The sequence below is a fragment of the Macrobrachium nipponense genome, chromosome 35 (assembly GCF_015104395.2).
Source record: "Macrobrachium nipponense isolate FS-2020 chromosome 35, ASM1510439v2, whole genome shotgun sequence".
NCBI lineage: Eukaryota > Metazoa > Arthropoda > Malacostraca > Decapoda > Palaemonidae > Macrobrachium > Macrobrachium nipponense.
Genome location: NC_061096.1, coordinates 51,931,395 through 51,958,054, shown reverse-complemented (window position 1 = coordinate 51,958,054; position 26,660 = coordinate 51,931,395). Strand labels below are relative to the sequence as shown.

General features: G+C 47.0%; 1 protein-coding gene across 1 annotated transcript in view; it reads right to left on the bottom strand.

The window, feature by feature from the left end:
• Positions 1–26,660, bottom strand: part of LOC135208762 (U3 small nucleolar ribonucleoprotein protein MPP10-like) — a 51,950-nt gene that overhangs the window by 22,251 nt on the left and 3,039 nt on the right. Inside the window, exons 2-6 of the mRNA XM_064241269.1 lie at positions 7,808–7,949; positions 7,012–7,692; positions 6,349–6,567; positions 5,916–6,090; positions 4,319–4,503 (exon numbers count right to left, since the gene is read on the bottom strand). Coding sequence (XP_064097339.1) covers positions 4,319–4,503; positions 5,916–6,090; positions 6,349–6,567; positions 7,012–7,692; positions 7,808–7,949 — 1,402 coding nt within the window. The remainder of the gene's footprint in view (positions 1–4,318; positions 4,504–5,915; positions 6,091–6,348; positions 6,568–7,011; positions 7,693–7,807; positions 7,950–26,660) is intronic.

Below are 26,660 nucleotides of genomic sequence, written 5' to 3'. Positions count from 1 at the left end.
ACCTCCATCCTAAAATCTTTTCCCCTCGAGGAATGAGAATAAGGATTGGAGAGATCGACCGCCTTCGTTCTCTAGTCAAGAGAGTGAAGGAGAAGTCTTTCCCAAAGGAAAGCTTCAATGGTGAACAGAATACCGAAGACGATAGTCAAGCCAAACTGGAAGTTCCCGTCCGTTCTTCTCTATTCCAGGTTAAGCGCCTACTGTGAGATACTCTTCTTTCAGCAGCAGTCTTCTTCCAATGCTAGAAATTACAGGAATTCGAGCATAAGCGAGGTTCCCGATTATCGTGTAACAATTATCGGGGATTCTCGCTCACTTTGGACCGTGGTCTCGCCTAAGTGTTTGGAGATCGTAAAAAACTCGAACACTCTTGAGTGCGCTAGAAATTCCGTAGAATTCTAAGCACTCTGCGAAACCCCCACCGAATTCGTCAAACGATATCGGCTGGTGGTCCTCTCGATTCCCGTAGAAATCGAGAAAGGGGCAGGATCCCCTCCTCAATGACCGGGGCTTTACGTCAGGGTAGGACCCGAAGGTCCCCCGGTAGCGCAGCCCCTAACGTGGGATCTTACAGAGAAATCTCTGTAGGATCCCTCCCCTTTCCCTCGTAGCCGTAAGGAGAGAGGGAATGGGGGAGGAATTGGATACTGGCTCGCCTTCCCAGCGGAACTAGCAGTTGGAGAAGAAAAGGAGCAGCCATCGCCTTACGGCGATGGCCTCTCAGAGCCTGGGAAAACGTATCGTCAGGAGAAAACGTTTTCCCCGAGGGGAGGGTTACGAACTCATACTGTAGGTAAGTGTCTGCCGCCACTGTGAATGTCGTCTGGGTGGGGCTGATCGACACCTGACAGGAGAGAGCCGATACCGCTCCGACTCATTACCAGCCTCGTCGAGGTCGAAACCTCAGGAGGACCGAAGGGGTATTTAAATACGGTGTCCGAAGACACGTAGAAACGCCTCTGTCGCAGTAGAGGAGGTGAAGTAGCTTGTTCGACCGGACCAGAACTGAGAGAGCCTTCTTGTCCGGAGACGAGAGACTACCTGGTTCAACACAGTCGGCAAGCTCCGATCGCGGCAGACCCACCGTCGATTTGGGTTCCCTCTCGGGCCCCAAAACGACTCGAGCCGAGACGTGGCTCTGCTGGTGGAAGCGGCGATCCTTCCCGAGGTCATTGTGCTGACGAATCAGCGCCGTAACCTCGGCAAAGTTCCTCTGGATCTCGGAAGTCACAGCATCTTGCAGAGTGGGACCGTTAAGCCCTTCGAACAAGAGCATATTCCGAGAACCTTCCTCCTAAGAAGGGGGAACAGCGACAGCCCTCTCGGTCTTCCCCATCCACTTGCGCATACGTCCTGGCCGGTCCAAGAACCGTGCCTGGCACGTAGGGCGTCGTGGTGGGATCATGAGGGGCGCACCCCTCACGATCACTCCTCAATACCTCGCTCCTCCCGGTGTAACCCGAGGAGGTTGAAGGTACGGGAGAGGCAGACCTGACGCTCCCTCCTCGCTCGCTGGCAGAACCAGCAGGCTTGGAGGGCTGCAGGCGATCGTCCAACCCGCGGTGGCGATCGAGCTGCAGGCCTGGTCGAACCGTCTCGCTGTGGAGAACGGCAGCGGACATGAGGCACAGCTGGTCCCCGATCTCGAGTGTCAGAAGAGCTGGTGCTGGTTGCCGTACCCGGTCGCTTTCTGTGAGAGCGACGGTCAGGCGACCTGCAGGCTCCACTGTCTCCACAGTGAGACCGGTGCTGTCCTCACGGCACGTCACGTCGCTGGTTCCAGCCGTGGCTGGCACCGGCGAACGGGAGGACCTCTTCCCAGCCTCAGCCCGTGGTCGGTCGTGGACCGTCACGTCCCCGGGTAGCCAGCTGTTCGCCGCGAGAGTGAGAGCTGGTCTGGTGAGAGTCGCATGAGCGGCTGTCACCAGTCTTCCGCCCCGTGCCGTGAACCTGACGCTGAGCGGACTCAGAGGTCTGGTTCCTGGCTGCACGGTCGCTGGTTGAAGATCGACCGTACACTCGGTACCTCCGTGAACGAGAGGCCGAGACGGACCCTGATGCAGTGGCAGAACCACTGACACCAGGCGAGGAAGTACCGGTGTTAGCCGGTACCCCTCTGGTCCCCGTAGTCTTCTTCCTTGCGGAAGAAGAGACGGGCCCCGCTCCCGAAGGAGCAGGAGGACCAGCGGGAAGGAACCCCTCCCGTCCCACCGAGGTGAGACGGGTTCCCGAGAAAGCTTCCGAGGGAGACTTCTTAGGAGGGAGGAGGCAACCTTCTTCTTCCTCGGCTGTGAAGCCTTAGAAGTCGAAGGGGAAGAGGCGGCAGCCGACGACGATGAAGAAGATGAAGACGACGACGACGACACCCTTCCTCCTCTTCTTCGTCAGCTTCCTCAGGACAGACGTAAGATCTGCTATCCAGGGCGGAGCCGGGGCTGCTGTAGCCGAAGCCACAGGGCCCGGACGCACCTGTACAGACAGACCAAAGTCTGGGTAGTACCAACCACGAACTGGGACGACATCAGCAGGTATGGGCATCTCAGGAACAGCAGGCACAGCCAGCACAGCATCGGTAGGGACAGCCAGCGCAGCAACGGCAGGGGACAGCCAGCGCAGCAACGGCAGGGACAGCCAGCGCAGCAACTGCATGGACAGTCAACCCAGAATCGGCAGGTACGGCAGGTAGCACCGGAAACACAGGAAGTGGAGCAGCAGCCAGCAACATCCTGGTACCGGCGGCAGGTCCAGGGGCGAGCTCTAGGGCAGCGGAAGTGTGGTCGCTGCAGCGCGGCAACCACGAGCGGCGGCGGCACGCCCCCTCTCGGTACGGCGAACGGCACTTCACAGCGGCTGTAGGCAAGACTGTTACCACGTGAGGCGAGTACACCAGGTGAGGAGGGACGTCGTCACCTGGTTGCGTGGTCACCACTCCATGGGTGACCGCAGTAGGCCCAGACATAGAACCGCAGCCCCTGGACACTAGCACGCCCTGCAAATGGAAGGACGCCCATACCTCACCAAGGTCCACCCTCGTGGCAGTAGCACCTGCGGAAAAATAACAGTAGTAGCGATTAGTGGGGGGGTGGGGGGAAGTCCCCTCGCGCGGGGGGGGTGAGCCCTCTCCGAACGAGTGGAAGACCCCTAATACAATTGTACATCGGGCACCGAGCGCCCTCCCCGCGCTCGACGGATCGGGCGAGGAGAAGAACGCCGATAACCTCCCCCCCCCCAAGGGGAAGGGCCATCTGTGGGAGCTGAGCGGGTGGGGGTTCTCGTTCACCCCACCCCCCGCACAGTACCCATGTACCCAACAACAATATAAGAGCCCGAGAGCAATCGTGCCATCGGCCCGAATGCAAGGGCATAAGGATCAATTCCCTGACTGAGCGGAACTTGAAAACCAAAATAAATAAATAGTTGATGGGCCAAAATCAAAAAAATAATTACAAGGGAAAATAAAATGAAAATGCATCTTGCATTACGATTCACTTCACAATGAATAAGGGCTCGGATCGAGCGCATTTGCGCCCTCGGTACCGAGCGCAAGGGTAAAAGGATCCATTCCTTACCTTTATGGATCAAGGTTTATGGAAACTTGATCCATAATGAATTGATGCAATCAAAAAAATATATGAAAATGAAAAGAATACTGCGCTTGCGATTTCACTTCATACAAATAAAAAGGGGAAGGATCAATTCCCGGGAAATAGCGGAAACATTGATCCCAGTAAACAATGCAATCTCAATAAAAAATGAAAATGAAAAAGAACTGCACTTCCATACTGAATAAGTTTTTCCAACCCAAATATACGCTCGGAGCGAGCGCTCCCGCCCTCGGCACCGAGCATACACAATACGAGGATCATTTCTGGGAAAATGAATTCCCGCACTTACGCCCTTCAGTCCCGGCACTCGGGTAATCGGAGGGCGTGGTGAAACCAAGATCCTTTAATTCACAATTGAATTCAATGGGAATAAATATGAAATGATTGTACTTACAATTCAGTTTCACTAGATAAATAGAAAAAGAAAAAGAAAAACACAATCATAGCGAAAGCAACGACGATGAAGCGGGCAGAGAGCGATGATACACGTCCACACGCCAGCAGGCCGAAAGCAAAAGTGATTTGTTTACCTACCAGTCGCGCGCGCGCGCGCCTGTCGGACAAGCAGTTAACTACCGAACCCCTTGTTCGAAAGCTTACGACCTATCCAGCTGCCGCTAGTACCTTCGTATTGTAAAAGGACCGAAGGTTTGTATGCCGTGTCGGAACAAATATAGTACAGTATACACATTTTTTCTTAAATTATTCCTTACCTCCTCATATATCTCTGCAAGACTCTTTTTACTTTTCTCTTGATTCAGTAAAAGTTTTTTCTTGTATTCAAAAGGGGTGATGTTGGGTTTCACTTTACGTTCTACATCATTCCAAGCCTTAGATCTGATGCGGCTTAAAATAATTTTTTCAACAAGTGTTGTTGTGTCCTCTGTTATTACTGGCCCTGAAATGCGGATAATCACATTATTTTTTATAATTCAAACAAATCTAAAAAAACACAAAAGTAACAGAAACTAAACTTTATAATATTCTACAATGAACAAAGTTAAAAACCTTGATGATCCAACAGGCTATTAAGCTACACATTAAAGACAAAGAAAATAGACGAGCAAAATGGACTCGCTATACCTCCTAAATCATTGCCTATCCTCTCTCATTCCCTCTCTCCCCTGGCCACCTCCTATAGCACTGATCTGCTGTCATCAATAGAAGGCTTAGAGGATGGTAGTAGAGAAGCAATGTCCAGGTGCTTTGATGACTTTAGACATCAAGCCCCAGCAGTCTTGAACCTAAGCTGCTGTCCTAACAAATTATAATTAGGCCTTTTATTCCTCTTGTTATTAATTTCATTTTCCTTTCCCTTTTCTAGCAAAACAAATTTTAAGATTGACTCTAGAATGATTTAGAATATTCAGCTATTGAAATTTTGATAGAGTGAAAAGGTGGACAATGTACCTCTCCAACTGTAAAACTGGTGCACCTCATGTGGCCAAGTAATGGGAAACTATGTCAAACCATGCCCTCAGTGGTGGGTTCAATTCCAATGAACAGACAACCCTTCCAACACTGACAGAAATGTGTATTCAGGTAGGTCTCCCAAGCCCGTTGACTTTTTACTGGCAGCAATAATGTTCTTCCCTTTGTAAGGGCCCCCTTGGATGGAGGTTAAGTATATCTTAAGTTTAACCAGACCACTGAGCTAATAACAGCTCTCCTAGGGCTGGCCCGAATGATTAAGATATTTTAACGTGGCTAGGAACCAATTGGTTACCTAGCAACTGGACGTACAGCTTATTGTGGGATCTGAACCACATTATATCAAGAAATGAATTTCTAATCACCAGAAATAAAATTCTCTCATTCCATGTTGGCAGAGTGGGGAATCAAACTCCCGACTATTGAATCAGCTGGACTGAAATCCTTTTCACTCTATAGGAGGAATTTCCATGAGAAGGTATGTGCAACATTCATTAACAGATGGACAATCTCCCATCCTGCCCAAGTATGTGAAATGATTAACCTTTTTACCAACTCTGACTGCAATAACTTGAACCATGTAGGAGATGGTGCTCTAAAATCAATGAAAAGATGACTGACAAACAATGACCGACAGACACAGGGACATTGTCCATTCATGTACACCTATGAATGATGATCTACCTTTGTACCAAGCTTGACTGAAATCACTTCAACAGTAGCAGGAACTGCTACAGATGGATGGATGGATGAATAGACAGACAAGGGGGAAAATTATAATTACCAACTCTGTCACAAGGGAACCAAAATATGTAGGTACAGTACTTGCTAAGTGGATCTACAGAAAGATTAAAAGCACAATGGTAAATGACCACTTACTTTGCCGAGCAACAATGTTATACTCCAACTGTTCTTCTAATGTTGAGTTTTCAGGACGATCAGCACTAACAGCTTCACCTTTTAAAAACCATGGTTTCTCACCAACATTATCCTCTTCCAAAGTACTCATCAGCATAAGCTCTCTTTCCCTGTCTTTCTCAAATGTAGATTTTTCCTGAAAATGACAATTAACTTTGATTACTTTTATTTATGTGATTTTTTCTCTGATTACACCTTATAATCATTCTCCAGATATCTGAGATGTACTGCATGATTTAAAACTGCTGAAATACTGTACATATATATCTAGATATAAAATGTATCTCTTACACTTCATCTTGCATAATTTACATGTTATAGGTGCTAAAAATATCCCATTATAATTCCTCTGTTTACATAGCTAAACCAGTCTTTTCCAGGCCATATTTCTCACCTCCTTCTTCTTCATTCCTAGCAATTGAGTAACTTCCTTTTCACTTTCTTCTGAAGAATCATCTAAGATTTTTTTCTTCCTATTACCAGTGGGACCTTCATTGCCTCCATCTTCACTGTTCAATGCATCACTGTCACTGTCTTCATCTTCCTTTCCTTGTGATGACTTTGTGAAATCTCCTTTCTCACCACCAAAAAATGCCTCATACGTAACTCCATCCTAAAACAAGATAAGTAGCAAATGATTCATAGTGAAAAGAATGAAAAAAATTGTTGTCAAAACTACAAGATGAGTAAGAACTGCAATGAAGTCTATTTCTGTGACCTAATCTTTCAAACCAAATGGCTATACTACAGTAAACTTTAATTACAGTAACATTATGAATGCTAGTTTACCAATAAGCATTAAAAAGTATATCCAAATATACTGTCTTAAAAAGAGAGGAGGGGCTGTAATAAACAATTATACATACGTACAATGGATAATACATGAAAACGTGGTTAAAGGCAAGCAAACTCTAAACAGACAAGAGTATTCACTGCAACTATAAATAGAGGTCAATTATACCATGCTATGGAGACTCCTGTTTTTATTTAAGATTTGTTCAAATTTTATTAACATATAACCCGAGGGGAAAAGAACTTAATTTAATTCAACACTTACTTCGTTTTCTCCATCAGATGTATCCTTCATTAAATCAATATCGTCAGAATCCATGTCATAATTATCCCCAATAGCATCATTATCTGCTACCCACTCACATTCTCTTAAACTGAAGAACTCGGAATCAACTTCGGTCTTTTTGAATTTTTTATGCTTGTATCCTTGCTTTTCCACTTCCTCTTCCACAGCTTTTTCCTTCTTTTCAAGATTTTCATTTTTGTCTTCATGTAGTTTTGTGTCATTCTTTTTCAATGTTCTTGAGGGTTGCTCATCTTCATCAGAATCCTCCATACCTTCAGGGGCTATAAGTTCATCAAAATTATCTTCTTCATTATCACTGTCATCATCAAACACCAAATTCAAACCACCATCAATATCTGAAGGATCTTTATATAACTCCTCGTCACTTGATTCAAATATTTTTGGACTTTCTTCCCCTTCACTTGCATAATCTGATCCTTCCTCCATTGCCTTCTCATTTTCTGAGTCACTTTCACTAAACACCCCATCATCAACACTTTCTTCATCTTTACTTTCAGCTTTTTCTTCTAAGAATTTATCATATTTTGCTAAGCTACTTAATTTTGCAACATTAAAACAAAGGTTGACATCATCCAAGACATCTAAATCATCGGGAGCAGCCAGCAGACTCTTGTTTTGAAGTTCTAGTAACTGCCATATCTGAAAATAAGTGCAAAAAATAGTTTTTTTTATATGTAAGATTCACTCATTTTATGCTACATAATGCAACTTTATAAAGAAGGTTTAAGCATATACAGAAATGTCATTTTCTTACCTGCTCTACATCTAAACCTTCTGTATTGAGGCAAGGAAGAGTTTCACCTGACACAGGTAAACTGTATTTCACCTCTACATCTTTCACAAAGTTGTACAATTTTCCTGTCTGCTCAGACCATGAATGAAGTTTGTCACTAGGCCTGAAACAAAATACATACAGATATCAATATCAATAATAATTCAGTTTCAGTGCTATATGTCTTACAACACATGAAAAAGTAGGCAAGTAGGATACTCAACCATTCTTAAAAAATAACAAATTTGTATTTTTCCTTGGTATGGCTTCATACCAGACTCTTAGCCTATATGTAGGAGTATTCTTCAAAATATGACAATTTGTCCAAAATTGCATTTTTCCTAACTATACAAACCTGAGGTCCTTTTACAATAGGAAGGTACTAGCGGCAGCTGGATAGGTCGTAAGCTTTCGAACAAGGGGTTCGGTAGTTAACTGCTTGTCCGACAGGCGCGCGCGCGCGACTGGGAGGTAAACAAATCACTTTTGCTTTTGGCCCAAGCAAAAACTGCAGAGTGAGGGGTGGCATGAGGTGGGGCTATGTGTAAAAGGACCTCAGTTTGTATAGTTAGGAAAAATAAAATGGCAATTTTGGACAAATTGTCATTTGTTCCGACACGGCATACAAACCTTCGGTCCTTTTACAATAGGAAGACTCACTTCTTGGTGGGAGGAATCTGAGTCTTTTGTGAACAGACTGGTGTTCGCCCAACCTTGGAAGCCTCCCTGGTCGTAAGAGCGAGGGAGGGATCCAAGCCTCTGTCCGATTGATCGGGGTGTGCACCGCAGGATCAATGGTCAGACCTCTGGACCGAGTACTAAGAGAGAGGCAAGCGTATCTCTTCGTACCAGCAATGTAAGAACTTGTTCCTGTACAGGAGCAAATATAAAGTCATGGGTTTGACTCTTGTAGGCATCCACTTCCCCCCCTTGTAGAAGGAAGTGGTGGATATTCTGCTCCTATCCCTAGTGGAAAGGGATAGGATGGGCTCTGTCAATATAGCTCACCTGCATCTCGTCCTCATCCAGCGTAGTGACGACCGTGGCCCTCTGCCCACAGGTAGAGGAGGAGGAAAAGACGGGAAGAGGGAGCCAGTCACTCACTCATTCACACATCCATCCACACAGTCACACCAGGACTCGATGCTGTTTCAGCCTGCGAGGGTCTGGGTTAGCTACACAACTTGTTGAGCAGCCACCACGGGTCCCAAGGAAAAGGTATCCAAGGACCTGTGGGCAATATCCCGAAAGGTAGAAGGACGTAAAAGGTAGTCTGGTTAGACCAGACCCCTGCCTTCAGGACCTGCGCCACGGAGAAGTTCTTACGAAACGCCAACGAGGGGCCAATACTTCTGACTTCGTGAGCTCTCGGACGGGACGTACGGATGTCGTCACTACCATCAGCTTCATACGCCCTCCTGATGACCTCACGCAGCCAGAATGAAAGAGTGTTCTTGGATACTTCTTTCTTGGTGACCCCGGTGCTAACGAAGAGGCGTCGACACTCAGGCCTGAGGTGTCGAGTTCTCTTCAGATAGCGCCGTAGCGCCCTCACAGGACAAAGCAGCATCTCATCCGCATCATTATCGGTGAAGTCCATTAGGGAGGGAATCGTGAATGACTCGAACCCTGTCGTCAGGGATCGACGGTTTCTGAGTCTTCGCAACGAAGTTCGGGACGAAATCGAGCGTCACGGATCCCCATCCCCTGGAGTGTCGTCATCATAGGAAAGACCATGAAGTTCCCCTACTCTCTTCGCCGATGCCAGGGCCAGCAAGAAGAGGGTCTTGAGGGTCAGATCCCTGTCTGACGACTCTCGGAGTGGCTCGAACGGCGTTCGAGTCAGACTCCTAAGTACGAGAGTCACATCCCCACGCAGGGGGCCTGAGTTCCCTGGGTGGGCAAGACCTTTCGAAGCTCCTCATAAGCAAGGAGATCTCGAACGAGTTCGAGATGTCCAATCCCCTCAGTTTCAGGACGAGCGCCAAGGCGGCTCTGTATCCTTTGACTGTGGGGACTGAGAGGAGCTTCTCTCGGCGAAGAAAAACGAGGAAATCCGCTACCTGCTGAAGAGTGGCTCTGAGAGGAGACAGACCCCGTCTACGACACCAACCACAGAAGACGGCCCACTTCCCCTGGTACACAGCTGCAGAGGACTGACGGACGTTTCCAGCCCATTCTCTGTTGCTGCGCTACGAGAAAAGCCTCTCGTTCGCAAGAGATGGTGGATAACAGCCAGCCGTGAAGACGTAGGGACTGGACTGCTCGGTGGTACCGTTCGACGTGTGGCTGGGCGAGAAGGTTGTGCCAAGGGGGAATCTCTCTCGGTTCTCCTGCGAGAAGAGCCAGCAGGTCCGGATACCAAATGGCCTGTGGCCATTTGGGAGCCACCAGGATCATCCTGAGATTCGGGGTGACCAGTGCTCGACTGATCACCTTGCGAATCAGGCTGAACGGGGGAAAGGCATAGACGAAGAGGTTGTCCCACGGGTGTTGAAGAGCGTCCTCTGCAGCTGCCCATGGGTCCGGCACGGCCGAGAAGAACACCTGGAGCTTCCTGTTGTGCCGGGTGGCGAACAGATCCACTACTGGTCGCCCCCACAGGTCGAAGAGCCTTTCCGCCACGTCCTGGTGTAGAGACCATTCGGTCCCTCATCACCTGATTCCCGACGGGACCCACTGAGCGTGTCTGCTACTACGTTCCTCTTCCCCTGGAATTGTAGCGTGCCGACAGCTCTATTGAGTGTGCCTGCGGCCCACTCGTGCACACCTGCCGAGTCAACTGGTACAACGGGAGAGACACTAGGCCCCCCTGTTTGTTGACGTAGGCCACCACCGTGGTGTTGTCGCACATCAACACCACTGAGTGTCCCATCAAGCGGTCCTGGCGGAAACTCTTGGAGAGCGAGGAACGCTGCCTTGAGTTCCAGTACATTGATGTGAAGGTGCTTGTCGTTCTCGTCCCACACTCCTGAAGTCAGCAACTCCTCCAGGTGTGCGCCCCATCCCTCGGTCGATGCGTCTGAGAACAGCTGCATGTCCGGGGGGGGAGTGCGCAGAGGCACTCCTCTTAAGAGGTTCCTGTCGTCCAGCCACCAGGCTAGGTCCTGCCTCACCTCCTGTGTCAGTGACACTGGAAAGCTTGGGGGATCCGTCGCCTGTGACCAACTCTCCTTTAGTCTCCACTGAAGAGACCGCAGGTGAAGACGCCCGTGAGGGACTAACTTCTCGAGTGACGACAGGTGTCCGATCACGACTTGCCATCGCTGAGCTACCTGTTCCTGCCGAGACAGGAACTGGTTGGCTGCCTCCCTGAATCTGCTGATCCGCGCGAAGTCTGCGGGGAAGACTCGCCCTGCTACCGTGTCGATCAGCATACCCAGGTACTTCATCCTCTGCTTGGGCTCGAGATCGGACTTTTCGAAGTTCACAACGATCCCCAGATCGCGACAGAACTCGAACAGTCGATCCCTGTCCTGTAGCAACTGCGAGCGGGAGCTCGCCAGGACTAACCAATCGTCGAGATACCTCATCAGACGTATCCCGTGCGAATGGGCCCAAGCAGACACCAGAGTGAACACTCGCGTGAACACCTGTGGGGCGGTTGAGAGACCGAAGCAAAGTGCCCTGAACTGGTACACCGTCCCGTCGAGGATGAGCGGAGGTACTTTCTGGAGGACTGATGGAATGGGTATTTGGAAATACGCATCCTTCCAAGTCCACTGAAAGCATGAAATCGTTCTCCCTGATGGAGTCGAGCACTGAGCGTTGCCGTCTCCATCGTGAACCGGGTCTGGCGAACAAACCGGTTCAGGGGAGAGAGATCTATCACCGGGCGCCAGCCTCCCGTAGACTTTTTCCACAGGAAGAGTCGACTGTAAAAGCCCGGTGACTGATCCGTGACGATTTCTACAGCTCTCTTGCTCAGCATGGTCTTGATCTCCTGTCTCAATGCTACGGTCCTTCGATGACCCTGGAACGTACGACTGCTGTTGGACCGGGTTGGAGGTGAGGGGTGGCCGAGATTCGAAGGGTAATAGATATCCCTCCCGAAGGACATCTACAATCCAGGTCTCGGCGCCGTAGCGCTGCCAAGTTGCCCAATGGCTGGCCAGGCACCCCCCCACTTCGGCAGCAGGTGTGAGGGGGAACGCCGTCCTAGCGTTTCCCCCCTTTCTTCGACTTCTTCCCAGAGCCTCCACGGGAGGAGGAGGGCTGGGAGGAGGGCTGGTTACGGCTCCCCTTGGTAGAAGTCGAAGAAGACAGAGTCTTTTCCCCCGGGGCTTCGACGCAGCTACCGTCTTAGCCACCGAGGAAGCGCTAGCCGAGCTCTTAGACTTGGCCGCAGTCCGAGGCTGCCCAGAAGCCTTCGAGACTGCCTGGTGAACCAGACGGTCACTGTCGTCAGTGCGCCGTCTGTCCACCGCAGCGTCCACCATCTCTCCTGGGAAGAGAGACGTGGAACTCCGTAAAAGGTACCGTTGCCCTCGAAAGTCCCAACGCCCGACTTCACGCCCGGCCGCCCTGGAAACCCGAGTAAGGACAGCGTCCCTTCGTCGGAGAACCAGGTTGGCCCACAGGTTCACCGTCTGGTGGGCAAGGAAGGAGATGGCTCTTCCTCCAGACTGGCAAAGTCTCTGAAGGCCGAGTCATCTTCGGGAGAAATTCCCCCGGAGTTGGCTGCGACCTTAGATACTGTGAGGGACCACAGATCTAGCCAGGAGACGGCCTGGAAAGCTGCCATGGCGGTAGATTCCAGGCCGAGTGCCTCTTGCTGCGAGAACCACAGGTTCTCGGTCAGGAGCTGCTGCAGAGACACACCCGGAGTCAGCCTGGCTAACTCCGGGTTCACCTGGTTTGGGCGGCATCGGGTCTTCGGATGGCACGTAAAAACGCCGCTGTCGCAGCAGAGGAGGTGGAAGCAGCTTGCTCGACCTGCCAGACTTGAGCGAACCGTCTTGTCCGGAGACAAGCGATTCAACCTGGTCCAGCACTGAGTCAGCAAGCTCAGAACGCGGCCAAAAAAAAAAAAAAAAAAAAACCCACCGTGGTCTGGGTTCCCTCTTCGGGCCCCAGAACGACTCGAGCCGGGACGTGGGCTCGGATGGTGGGAGCGGCGATCCTTCCCCGAGGTCGTTGTGCTGACGAATCAGCGCAATAACCTCGGCAAAGTTCCTCTGGATCTCAGGAGTGACTGCGTCCTGCGGAGTCGGACCGTCCAGTCCCTCAAACAGGAGCATCTCCCGAGACCCTCCTCCCTCAAGGGGAGGAACAGCGACAGACCCCTCTCGGTCTCCTCCAACCACCTGTGCGTACGACTGGCTGGCCCGAGAACCGTGCCTGTACCGTACGACGACGTGGTGGGGATCCACCTGAGGGGCGCACCCCTCACGATCACAATCCTCAAATATCCTCGCCCCTCCCTCCCGGTGTTAACCCGAGGAGGTTGAATAAGGTATGGGAGAGGCAGACCTGACGCTCCCTCCTCGCTCGCTGGCAGAACCAGCGGGCTTGGAAGACTGCAGGCGATCGCCAAACCCGCGGTGGCGATCGAGCTGCAGACCTAGTCGAGCCGTCTCGCTGTGGAGAACGGCTGGACCGAGAACAGCGGCCTCCCCCCGGTCTACGTGTCAGAGGAGCTGGTGCTGGTCGCCGTACCCGATCGCTCTCTGTGAGAGTTGGGGGGGGGTGACGGTCAGGCGACCGGCGAGCTCCACTGTCACGGTGAGATCGGTGCGTATCCTCACGGTGCGTCAGTTTCGCTGGTACCAGCCGTGGCTGGTGCCGGCGAACGGGGGGACCTCTTCCCAGCCTCAGCCCGTGGCCGGTCATGGACCGTCACGTGTCCGCCCGGGTAGCCAGCTGCTCGCCGCGAGAGCGAGAGCTGGTCTGGTGAGAGTCGCGTGAGCGGCTGTCACCAGTCTTCCGCTCCGTGCCGTGAACCTGACGCTGAGCGGACTCAGAGGTCTGGTTCTGGCTGTACGGCCGCTGTTAGGCGACCGTACACTCGGTACCTCTCGCGAACGAGAGGCCGAGACGGACCCTGCTGCTGTGGCCGAACCACTGACAGCAGGTGAGGAAGTGCCGGTGTTAGCCGGCACTCCTCTGGTCCCCCGTAGTCTTCTTCCTTGCGGAAGAAGAGACGGGTCCTGCCCCCGAAGGAGCAGGGTGACCAGCGGAAGAACCCCCGTCTCACCAGAGCGAGACGGGCCCTTAGAAGTTCCCGAAGGAGAACTTCGTTAGGGGGGGGTAGGAGGCGACCTTCTTCTTCTTCGGCGGGGGAGCCTTAGAAGAAGAAGGGAAGAGGCGGCAGACGACGACGACGACGAAGAAGACGAAGAAGACGATGACGACACCTTCCTCCTCTTCTTCTTCTTCTTCGTCAACCTCCTCAGGACCGACGTCAGATCTGTCATCCAGAGCGGAGCGGGGCTGCTGTTGCCGAAGCAAACAGGGCCCGGACGCACCTGTCCGAACAGATCAGCATCGGGAGCAGCGGCGCCAGGAACAGGAACAACATCAGCAGGTGCAGGCATCACAGGAAAACGGCAGAAGAGACAGCAGGAGCAGGTACGGAACGGCCAGCAGGGTCAACGTCCGTTTCCCCTGGACAGCAGCTGGGCAGGTACGGCAGGTACGGCAGACTGTGTAAGCGGTCCAGATGGGCGGACCAGCGGCACAGACATCCTAGGTACCGGTGGGAGGTCCAGGGGCAAGCTCTTCGGGCACACGAAGTCGGTCGCGGCAGCACGGCAAACCCAGGTGGCGGCATCACACTCCCCCGAGGTACGGCGACTGGCCCCTGCACCGATGTAGTGGGTGTCACAGAGACCGCGTACGGGGTGTACACCAGGTGAGGAGGTGAAGCGTAGCCGGGTGTGTAAGGGTCGTGGTGGTGGTCGTGACCGTAGCATGGGTGACCGCCACGGAGCCAGCGAGATGGTAGAGCAGCCCCTGGACACTCGGCACGCCCTGCAGCCCCAACGATGCCCACACCTGTCCGAGGTCATCCTTCGCGGCAACCGCACCTGAGGAGGCAAAAGTCGGGTGATTAGGGGATCCTCTACCCGTTCGCGCGAAGACGAACGGATAGAGGACCCAGAGTACAAAACTCGACGTCAGGGTATCTAGCGCCCTCCTCCACACTCGACAAGTCAGGAGAGGAGAAGGACACCTAGAAACCCCCCCGAACGGGGAAGGCGCGATACGCGGAAGTTGAGCGGGCGGCAGGAAAGAAGAACGAAGTGTCCGTCACCAAAGGAGTCGCGGGAGAGCTTTCCGACGACTCCTTTGCAGGCCTTCGCTTCTTCCTGCCCTCATACAAAGTCCACTGCGCCTCCGACCAATTATTGCAAACATCACATGGCTCGGCTCGGGTGCATTCGCGCGCCCCGACACCGAGCACACAAAATATGAGGGTCTATCTCGGGAAAAGAGCGGAACTTCCCGCATTTACGCCCTTCGGTACCCGGGCATAGTCTCCGTGGGGTAGCGAGGCGAGGAGATTCCATCATTAATCAAAAAACACTTCAAATATTATGAAAAGAGAGAAATGATTGTACTTACAATGAATTCTTTCATACACAAACACAACCATATACTCAAGAAAGCAAAACGACGAGAAGCGGGCAGAGAGCGTCGAACACACACGTCACTCGCTGTGAGGCCGAAAGCAAAAGTGATTTGTTTACCTCCCAGTCGCGCGCGCGCGCCTGTCGGACAAGCAGTTAACTACCGAACCCCTTGTTCGAAAGCTTACGACCTATCCAGCTGCCGCTAGTACCTTCCTATTGTAAAAGGACCGAAGGTTTGTATGCCGTGTCGGAACAAACCCAGAGCACAAGTTCCAACTTTGCATTCAGCAAGAGTGCAGCACGACATCCTCACTTATCAGCAGAAAGCTGAGGGTATAGCAAAGCCTTGCTTCTCCTTAGAGTAAAACTGAAGACCTACTGTAGCCTGGTTAATGCAGGTCACTGACCAGAACATGTACCAACTTTTGTTTGTGTTTGTTTTTGGTTTGTTTATATTTACCCTCTTTATTTTTATATTCATCCCAAAAGGGATGATACTTAACACAATGCCCATTTTGCATTTGAAGTGGTAGTTACTGAAATCGGGGGGTGCAGTTGTGGTCTTCAGTTTTACCATAAGGCTATGGTGGCGTAACAAAGCATTTCTGAAGTAATGGAAATGAATGCCAAATTCCTCAATGTCTACTAAAATAAGGATACTAGCCTACCTAGTGGTGCAGAAAAAATTCTGTTTTTTTTTTTTCCAATGACATGGCCTACCTAAAAACATATCACAGGCCTATCTTAATAGGAATGCACCCTAACCCCACTTTTCCTTAATCTAACATTAATATCTTTGGGTGCTGTGTAGTAAACTTCCTCTCAACGTGATATTAGGAAAAGTAGTACAAAGAGTAGGTACACATCTACTAGTAGTAGTAGGGTAAAACACCGGTGTGTGACCAATGATATGAAAAAGACCACTTTTTTACTTGACATTTAATTGGTGAAACATCAATACAATTCAATATTTAAACATACCATTCAAAAGATTGAAGTTTCGTCAACAAAAGAGATATATGAAACCATCATGCAAAGTAAAATAAGCACATGAAGTCTTAGTAAAATATGTGTTCAAGGCGGTTTTTAAATCCAATATGGCATGTGAAGATTGTGAGCACAATTTGGCTCTAAAATTGGGACCACATCCTTCCCAGAGCTCATTTGAACAATATTTGTGTATCTATGTAATGTTATTGATGTACTCAAAATTGTAGTTGTAATCAGCACAATAAAACAACATTTTGTTGCCTATATTATAAAAGTATGAGAAGTCTTATTCTCAGGGTCATGTTTTGAACTGAAATGCATTTTTACCTTGTAATCGGAAGTTTTATCCTTACTGCCATCACAAATGAAACTCCACAGTGCTTATTTGATTATAATTTTACACATTTCGTTCTTAATTCACTTCAAATTCAATTTGAAATACATGTTTTTTTTTTTATGGCAAAGCCATGGTGGGAATAATTTTGCACATCTGGCGGCCAGAATCCACGAGTCAAGCAGACGACAGGTTAATAAATTCTTTATGAAAATAAAAAAATTTATTTTTTACTAGCACTTTTCATGTATTTAAGTCTATATTACTATTTTAATTTTTCCTATTTTCAACAATTGTATGGCTGAAATAATTTGTTTCTCATTTTCTTATAACTGTACGGGTGAAACAAATGTAATCTTTAATGCAGTCTAGGAATGGCAAGTCATCGTTGCCAATTCAGTGGACATTACACATACGCTGATGCCTTTACACACTGCTTCCATGAATTCTAGATGTCATAGTAAAAAATAACAATAAAATTGCTCTAATGTTTATGTGGTATATATATATTACAAATAGATACGCTAAATTCACTTATTTCCACGGTTTTGTGTAACTCTTATCCCAAGTTTGGAGGGTAATCACAAAACAATTGGCAACACCGATAAAAAAAATATAAGAGCGTGAACAACATAGCAGCTAATGTTCACAGCAAAACCGATGAAATTTGTGTCAGGAATCTGGTTACTTTTACAACAATGAATATTTTCAAATGAATTATATATCATGAATACATACTAGTAATAAATATTTGCAATTCATAACCTTATTCTGGTCTTTAACTAATTATCTAAATGTTATTTAGCGCACTTCTTCTTGTTCATCTATGGGTACAAGTGGTGTGCGGATTTAGCACAGGAAATGGGAAGTTTGTTGACACAAGCAACTCCGCAAACATCAAGATGGTGTCAATCTTCTAAATTTTTTTAACCGTAAGTAAAAATTTCGAAAGCGTTTTGGGATAGTGTACACTGCGTTGGCCACACTTTTCATTACCCTCTGTTTAAATCTTCAAAACATGGCCTTAATTTCTAACTTTGGAGAAAATACTTCCTTCAAAAGGAGAGTAGGTCTTGAGCTCCTGTTATCACCACCAACAACTCATGACTGATGACCATCTCCGGTGTCAAGACGTGTTAAAGCACTTTTTCGGAGGGTGGCCAAAACCACGGTAGTCGGAGAGTTGGCCAGTCCACTCGGTTGTTTACCCTAGTTACTTTTTCAACAACGAATATTTTCAAATTAATAATCATGAATATGTAAATATATATTTATGCAGTGCATGACCTTATACTCCCGTTTAACTATTTATTTAAATAATTATCTAGTGCACACTTCTTCATCATCATCTTCTTCTTCTACCACCAAAAATCGTAGTTTCCTTATAAAAGTAGTGGTTGGAAGTCGTTGCTTGTGATTTTTAAGAGGAAAGTGCCCCAGCGTCTATGGGTACAAGTGGTATGCGGATTTAGCACATGGAATGGGAAGCTTATTGACACAAGCAACTCAGCAAACATCGAGATGGCGTCAATCTTCTGGATATTCCAAGTTGTAAGTAAAAATTTTGAAAGCGTCATGGGGGTAGTGTGCACTACGTATGGCCAGAATTTTCCTTAACCTCTGTTTAATCTTAAAATATGGCCTTAATTTCTAACTATGGAGAAAATACTTAAGGTAAACAACCGAGTGAACTGGCCAACTCACCGACTACCGCGGTTTTGGCCACCCTCCGAAAAAGTACTTTAACACATCCTGACACGGGAGATGGTCACCAGTCATGAGTTGTAGGTGGTGATAACAGGAGCTCAAGACCTCTGCTCTCCTTTCGAAGTAAGTATTTTCTCCAAAGTTAGAAATTAAGGCCATATTTTAAGATTCAAACAGAGGGTAATGAAAAGTGTGGCCAACGCAGTGCACACTACCCCAAAACGCTTTCGAAATTTTTACTTTACGATTAACAAAGTTTAGAAGATTGACACCATCTCGATGTTTGCGGAGTCGCTTGTGTCAACAAACTTCCCATTTCCTGTACTAAATCCGCACACCACTTGTACCCATAGACGCTGGGGCACTTTCATCACAACAATCGTAAACCCGACCTCTAACCAGTACTTATGTAAGGGAAGTATGTCATTCTTTGCGGTGTTTTGCGCTCTTCAATTGTTTATCAGTGTTGCCAACTGGTATGTGTTTACCCTCCAAACTAGGTATAAGACTTACACAAAACCGGGGAAATAAGTGAAATTAGCGTATCTATTTGTAGTATATATACATAGGTATTACAGCAATTTTATCATTACTGCATTTCTATGACAACTAGAATTCATGGAAACAGTTTATAAATGCATCGGCGTATGTGTGAAGCTCTACTAGATTGGCAATGATGAGTCATTTTGCCGTCGTCTGCTCATACTTCAGAACTATCTGTAATTTTTTGGGGTTAATTTGGTTGCAAAAAAGGGATAATAGACATGAATTAAATAAACGTTTTAAAGTAAAGTTAAACTAAATAATGAGTAAAGTAAACAATTAAGGGAATAAAGCTTTGCACCTCATAAACAGTGTAGTCGTCTGCTGCTCATAACTGTTTGTGGAGTGATTGCTTAGGAACCAGGAACAGCAACGTGGTTCAAGTGCAATTGGGAGTGAATTAAGACCAAAATGTGTATAATTACAAACAAATATAAGCACTGTGGAGTTTCAGTTGTGATGGCAGTAAGGATAAACCCACCAATCACAAGGTAAAAATTAATTCAGTTCAAACCATGACCCCGGGAATAAAAAGTTCCATACTTTCACTAATATAGGCAACAAAATGCTGTTTTATTGTGCTGATTACAACTGCAATCTTGAGTAAGATCAATAAACATTACATATAGTATACGCTAACATTTTTCAAATGAGTGCTAGGAAAGATGGTGGATAGTCTGTGGTTAGAACGGCCAGCTACGCAATTGCTGCCATATTGGATTTCGAAACTGCCTTGAAAACATATTTTACGAAGCGCTCACATGCTTATTTTAGTTCGTATGGGGCTTTCATATATCACATTATGTTGACGAAACTTCAAACTTTTGAATGGTATGCTTTAAGTTGTGGTATTTCTACAGAAGCAGCCCGCACGAACTGCAAGGAACGTAACCGCGGATACGACATCCACTAGGGATTGGGGCGTCCAATGTATTTCGCCGTGTTTATTACTGGCCCCTGGGGGTTTAATTACAGGTCGTCCAAATAAATATTACTTAAAATTCTTGTTCAGGAGGTAAAACTGCAGAGAAAAACCGCAACTGCCATCTTCTAGGCCGCCGCGGATAAGTAACCTAGATCTACCAAAGTTGTAAGTGTATTCTTGTTTCACCAATTACTAGGTAGGGTAGATCACCACGGCAGGCCAACCCTCATCACGGTGGACGGGTCTTATTCACTCGATATTTAATTGGTGAAACAAGAATACAATTGCAACTCTAAGCATACCATTTAAAAGACTGAAGTTTCGTCAACATAATGTGATATATGAAAGCCCCACACGAACTAAAATAAGCATGTGAGCTCTACGTAAAATATGTTTTCAAGGCAGTTTTGAAATCCAATATGGCGGCTACGTTTTTCATGGAAGGTTCTGATCAGTGATGGCCACCATCTTTCCCCAGCCTTCCCAGCACTCATTTGAACAATGTTAGCGTATATATGTAACGTTTATTGATCTTACTCAAGATTGCAGTTGTAATCAGCACAATAAAACATTTTGTTGCCTATATTAGTGAAAGTATGAAACATGATATTGTTATGATACAATAAAGTTTTATACATACTTACCTGGCAGATATATACATAGCTATTACTCCGTCGTCGACAGAAATTCGCAATTTCGCGGCACACGCGGCAGGTAGGTCAGGTGATCTACCCCACCGCCGCCGCTGGGTGGCGGGAATAGGAACCATACCCGTTTTCTAATTCATAATTTTTCTTCCAGCTGTCTCCTGAGGGGAGGCGGGGTGGGCCATTTAATTGTATATATCTGCCAGGTAAGTATGTATAAAAACTTTATTGTATCATAACAATATCATTTTTATACATTCAACTTACCTGTCAGATATATACATAGCTGATTCACACATTGGTGGAGGGTAAAAGGACAGCTATTACTGAATAGACAGGTAAACAACATACGTTGTAGGTAATAATAAATAAAACCTTGGTTCCTATGTGTTTAGACGAAGGGTCGACTTCTAGCTATTGCTAGTAGTCTGCTTCGTCTCAAGAGCCTCAGCGAGGATGTGACCTATGGCTAAGAGTTCTTGTAGATCTGTCAATGGGGTCTTATCCACTTACTTGACAGAATCTAGTGGTCATTTGTCAATGGGGTCTTATCCACTTACATGACAATACACAATGCCTATTGGCATAATTTAAGGAGCACAACACCGATCCCGATCACCTGATCCTAACACGAGGGTGTTTGTGCTTAATTTGAAAAGAGCTATCCCCAAACTCATTTCAAATAACCCCAGAAAATAATACACTTATGCTAAAAATAAAAAATAAAAAAATAAAAATAAAAAAATTTTAATTCACTAGTTAAGGATCAGTGTCGGCTCCCTATCCCAGCAACGCATCCGTGGACACGTATAACCAAGAGAGAAGGATCTCTCATCGCCCCCCACTTGATCTCCTTCGTGCAAAGAGAAGTCAACACAGAGTTGCATCTCCCGTTATACAGCTAATATGACTCTCACGACATATTGTTATGGAAAGAACAAGAATTGTTAAAAAGCTCGCACTTCAAGCGCTTTTAATTCTTAGCTGTTTGAAGGAAACGTCAAGTTACTAAGAAGTGCTTTAGAGATTCCACTCTTTCCAAAGAAGACCAGGGCTTTCTTTGCAACAGATCTCTTCTAGATGAAGCCCAGAGCCTGGCTTGCGCCTGGCTGGCGCCTCGCGCCTGTCTGGCCGCCTCGCCTGTCTGGCGCCATCGCGCCTGGCCTGGCGCCTCGCTGCCTGGCCGGCGCCTCGCCCCTGGCTGGCGCCTCGCGCCTGCTGCGCCTCAGCCGCCTGGCACCTCGCGCCTGACTGGAGCCTCGCGCCTGACTGGAGCCTCGCGCCTGGCTGGCGCCTCGCGCCATGCCTGGCGTCTGCGCCTGGATGGCGCCTAGCGCCTGGATGGCGCCTCGCGCCTTGCCTGGCGTCTCGCGCCTGGCTGGTGCTTCTGCCTCGCGTCGGCTGGTGCTTCGCTTGCCTGGCGCTCGCGCCTGGCTGGCTCCTCGCGTCTGGCTGACTTCTCCCCACTTGCTGGAGATTCGAGCTTGTTAAGAGTCTCGATGAAAACTGGCGATGTCCACCTCGGACACTTTATTTGCCTGATTCATTCGCCTCTAGCGCATCTGCGCCAGATTGGAGGCCTACTCCTTCTCCTCATCAGACAATGACAGTGTTTAATTGGACTGTCTTGCTCTGGCGTCTTTACACCTGTTTGGCATTTGGCGCCTGATTGGCGCTACATTGTCCGAAAGTCTGAACATCCACAATCGTTTATCAGGAGAAAGGAAAAGGGTGGAAGAAATTCTTTCACTTTGAGCTTATGGCCTCTGCAACAAGGGGAGGTAATTTTAGTCAGCTACATCAGTAGACGATAGGAAATCTAATAGTCCGAGAGACCAGTCTTCCTCCGAGGAGGATCATACTTGATACTTCAGTTGCTAACGAGCACTCTTCCTACATGTTGAAGAGTTCTCTCGTTGCAAAATCTTCCCTATCCTTGCACGAAGGCAGGGAAAGAGCCTGGAAGTTTAAGGAGACTGAGCTGAAATTGGGAGGATTCCCGATTTCTAGCTCTTTAAATATATCTCTTCGAACCTTCTGGGAAGTAGTTTTGAGCCTCATCGTATTCCAAAGACTCTGTCAGCAAACGTTTAAATCTTATCCTTTCTTTTGTATAACAAACGTAAATACCTTGCTGGACAACAAATCCTTTATCTGAAAGCATTGATCCGGAATAAAAAGGTTATAATTCTTTTGCCAAAACATACCATGCTGGCAGGAACCCATTGCCGAGTCTTTCTAGAATTTGATTCCAGATTCCAAGCCCAAAATCTCACTCGTCCTTTTGGTCGATTAGTACCAAGAGAGACATTGATGAGGAGCAGTTCCATCTTGTCCGAACACGGAATCTGAGGCCCAAATAGGATCCCATTGTAACTATAAGATCTCCAAGTTTTGTCGTATAGAGGTATTGTGTAAGATCCCGAAGATCTTAATGCTCTGCTATCTCCAATTCACCCTTTATAGAGACAGAGTATAGCCTTTTACTGCGTTCTTTGATAGCAGATATATACAAAGGTAATTCTTCCCTCTGAAAGGGAAGAAAAAAAAACCGCTATGTGGTTCACAAGTAGGTATCGGAAGAGGACAGTTTCCTCATTCCCTCAAGCACGATCTGCAGTAATTATATATCTTATCCATGACTACTGTCATTTACCTTGAAACATCCTCTCATTCATGTTCCACTTCTGGTCAGTCCTGCACGCAGACAGACTCAGAGTGGAGAGGTTGTTAAGGTCCATTTAAAATAGATGTTGAAAGAATATTCAGACTGTCTTGGAAAAGACTTACAAAAAACCTGCTGTGAGAAGAACGTGACCTCTGAGAATCCAACCTCACTAAGTCTAAAAATGAGGCATAACATAATATCCTCTTTCTCTTTGACGCCCTTTGTCTTACATTCTGTAAAGAGTTTATCTTTTAGGGGAAAAAGACTAAATTTTATTCCCCTTTCTATAACATAAAGATGGCGTATATTGCTACCTCTCTCTTATATTCTTTCTTCCTGTCCTCGTGCCTGGGCAACGAGAGAATGGAAAAATTCTATCATCGTTATTCTGCAAAACAAATTATTATTATCCTATTCTCCTACTAACTGATCCAGGATCGAGGAGAATCATTCAAGATTCCTATCCTAGGACATCAGGCCGTAAGTCGGTTCAGATACTTGAAAGAGCCTCTCACCCAATACTGAGAGCTCCATACGAGTCTTTTCTAGTACCAAAACATTACAAGGTATTCCTTGTTATATGTTTACATGGGAGTAGGACATATACCATCCTGTTAATAACAATGAAAGAGGAGGAAAGAGGAGCTGCATGGTTCAAAGGGACTAGCCGAAACGTGCAATATAAAAGGGGTTGCTAAGGTCTTTCTAAAACCTGCACCCAGATTAACTTATGAGTCAGATATATTTCTATCCCTTGTCTCATAAGGTTTGAGGAAAGCGAGAGACCTCTAAAGATATCAGTTCTCTTCACCATGTAAAGGTCTATAAAGCAGGAGAACCCACTTATCCTGCCAACGTACTACGTTCGCCATGTGCGATATCTAGAATAATTGTCAGTAGAGGGTTGATCTGGCAAAAAGAGTTTCTCCCAAAAACAACTCCTCTTGCCAGGAAAGAAGTCGCTCACGCGACCACTATGTTACCTGACATGAGAAGTCTGTTCTTGTTAGAGGACTTCCGCAATTTCAGTTAATCCTGACAAGGGCCACGGCCGCCTGTGCGACAACTTGTGTCACTGTCAGGAAAAAAACTGATCTTCTTGGTGTCAGTTCTCAAAGAGGAAACTCTTGGAAAGTCTATCTCCAATACTGAGAAATTGGAGATCCTGATATCATTGCGCTGGCTGGCGCTCGCGCCTGGCTGGCGCTCGCGCCTGGCTGACGCCTCGCGCCTGGCTGGCGCTCGCGCCTGGTTGGCGCCTATGCCCTGGTTAAAGACTGGCGTCGCGCCTGGCTGACGCCTCGCGCCTAGCTGGCGCTCGCGCCTGGTTGGCGCCTATCGCTTGGTTAAAGCCTGGCTGGAGCCTTGTTTATGGCATATTACTCGCAACCTTGGTCAGGAAATCTCGATATCAAAATAAGAAGAGGTGCTGTAAGAATCCTATAATTCTACAGTACTTCCATAGTTGGATGTTTCTTCTCAATTTTCCTCTAATACTAGTATATCGGAAGGGGAATTATTCTTTCCTCGGTTAATTCTTCCGTATCCCCCCCTTTTTTTTCCTGAACGAGAAGGACCACTCCAGTGCGAGGGACTGAGTAACTTCCCAGCTCTATGTAGGAAAGCATAATTTGCTCTAAGGTATATCTATTAACTAATTATTTCTAGTTAGAGCCAGGCGTCTGGCTGGTGCTTATGATTCCTTATGGCAATGGTTTGGGAGGAAAAGTTTAAGCAGTCTACAGGAAGACTGTTCGTCTTCTTCTTGCTAAGAGATCTATGAAGAAGATTCTCGCAGGTTCTCACAACTCTTTGCAATAAATGTTAGGACATACTTAAACAGTTATTATCGTCGATCGAGGTTCTCACGGACTCGCAAATTCTTGTATTGCTTTTATTTAATAACTCGCTCAAACGAGAAATATTTTGGATGGTGCTCTAGGCTTATTGCACCAAGCTGGCGCAATTTGCGCCAGGGTGGCGCAACTTGCGCCAGGGTGGCGCAACCTGCGCCAGGGTGGCGCATCTGCGCCAGGCTGGCGCCTCCTACTAATTATCTTTATGTTATGTGCCAGAACATGTGTGTCTTTATGGTACCCGACATACTTTCATATGTTAATTCGTTCTTATTATGAAAAACTTTTATATACGCAGTATAATCCATTCAGGGAAACCATTTCCCACTAAAAGAATGTTTCCCATCCGACTCATACAAACTTCTGCGCAATATCCGATTCTAAATACGGTTGTGTCCTTTTTCGAAAGACTTAACCATACCGTAGACTTTTGAAGTGAATCTCTATTACTCTCTCTTCTCACTAAGTATGGTATCTAATAAGCCATGCTTTCGTAAGTTATTGAGTGCATTAAAATAATATCATGTTCTGCTGCATTAGAATCCTTTAATCATGTTACCTAGGTAAACAGCATTGAAAGGTTGTAATATCCTTCTTATTGAAAGATTCCTAACAAAAGGCAGACACTATATTATTTATGATAGCTTCAGTATTCCTCAATCCGAGGCTAAGACCACGATTGTAGGGAAGAGATACGGTTAGTTATCCCATTCCGCAGGAGAGAGAGCTGTAAACGACCTCTCACGACTGAGAACAAGATGGTACTGCGACTGCGTTGGTTGGTCTTCAAAGCGAAAGCAGTCTGGCCTTCCCTTTCCAGAGTTGCCAGTTACTCCATTAAATAAAGGAATCTTATAAATTATTATCGAACTTCAGGAAGTTTTTATATAAGCCTAAATAAGCTAACGAGACTTCGACAAGTCTAGAAACTAAATAGGTGTCGTCTAAAACAATTCTTTTAAAAACTATTCCTTCCTAGGATAGTCCTAGAAGGGTATGGTAATTCATGGAAACTCTTCTAACACGAAGAAAAATGTTCTATCCTACTCTCAATCCACCAATGAAAGATATGCTTCTTCCCGATCACTTCTCGAAGACACGATAGCATCATATAAACTCATACTCTAGCTTAATAGAATCCTCTATAACTACTGTTACATTAAGGTAAACCGTATTGAATTTAGGAAATTTGTAAGGATTTCACTTGACCATTATAGCATAAAGTTCGGTATGTGCTATGCCTTGCCATAACCGTAGTCCTAAGGCGATTTGTCCTAAGCATGGTAGGAGCTAGAAGCTTAAAAAGTCATATAATATGCTTTATCACTTAACGAGATCCATACAATTCATTCGATTGACAAACAATCTAAATCGTTCTCATCATAATAGATTTATATCTAAAAATGCACGATGGGGAATCTTATGTTGAAATAACAATTTCATACCCCCATTGGATAGCGCTCTCGTCGAGTTGCGAAAAAAAAAAAATGTTAGAACAATGACTGTATCACAAATGTTATCGAATGATCTCTAATATTAGAAGGCGCTAAATCGTCGCCTGATTCCGAAAGGTGGATCGATTAATGCATTA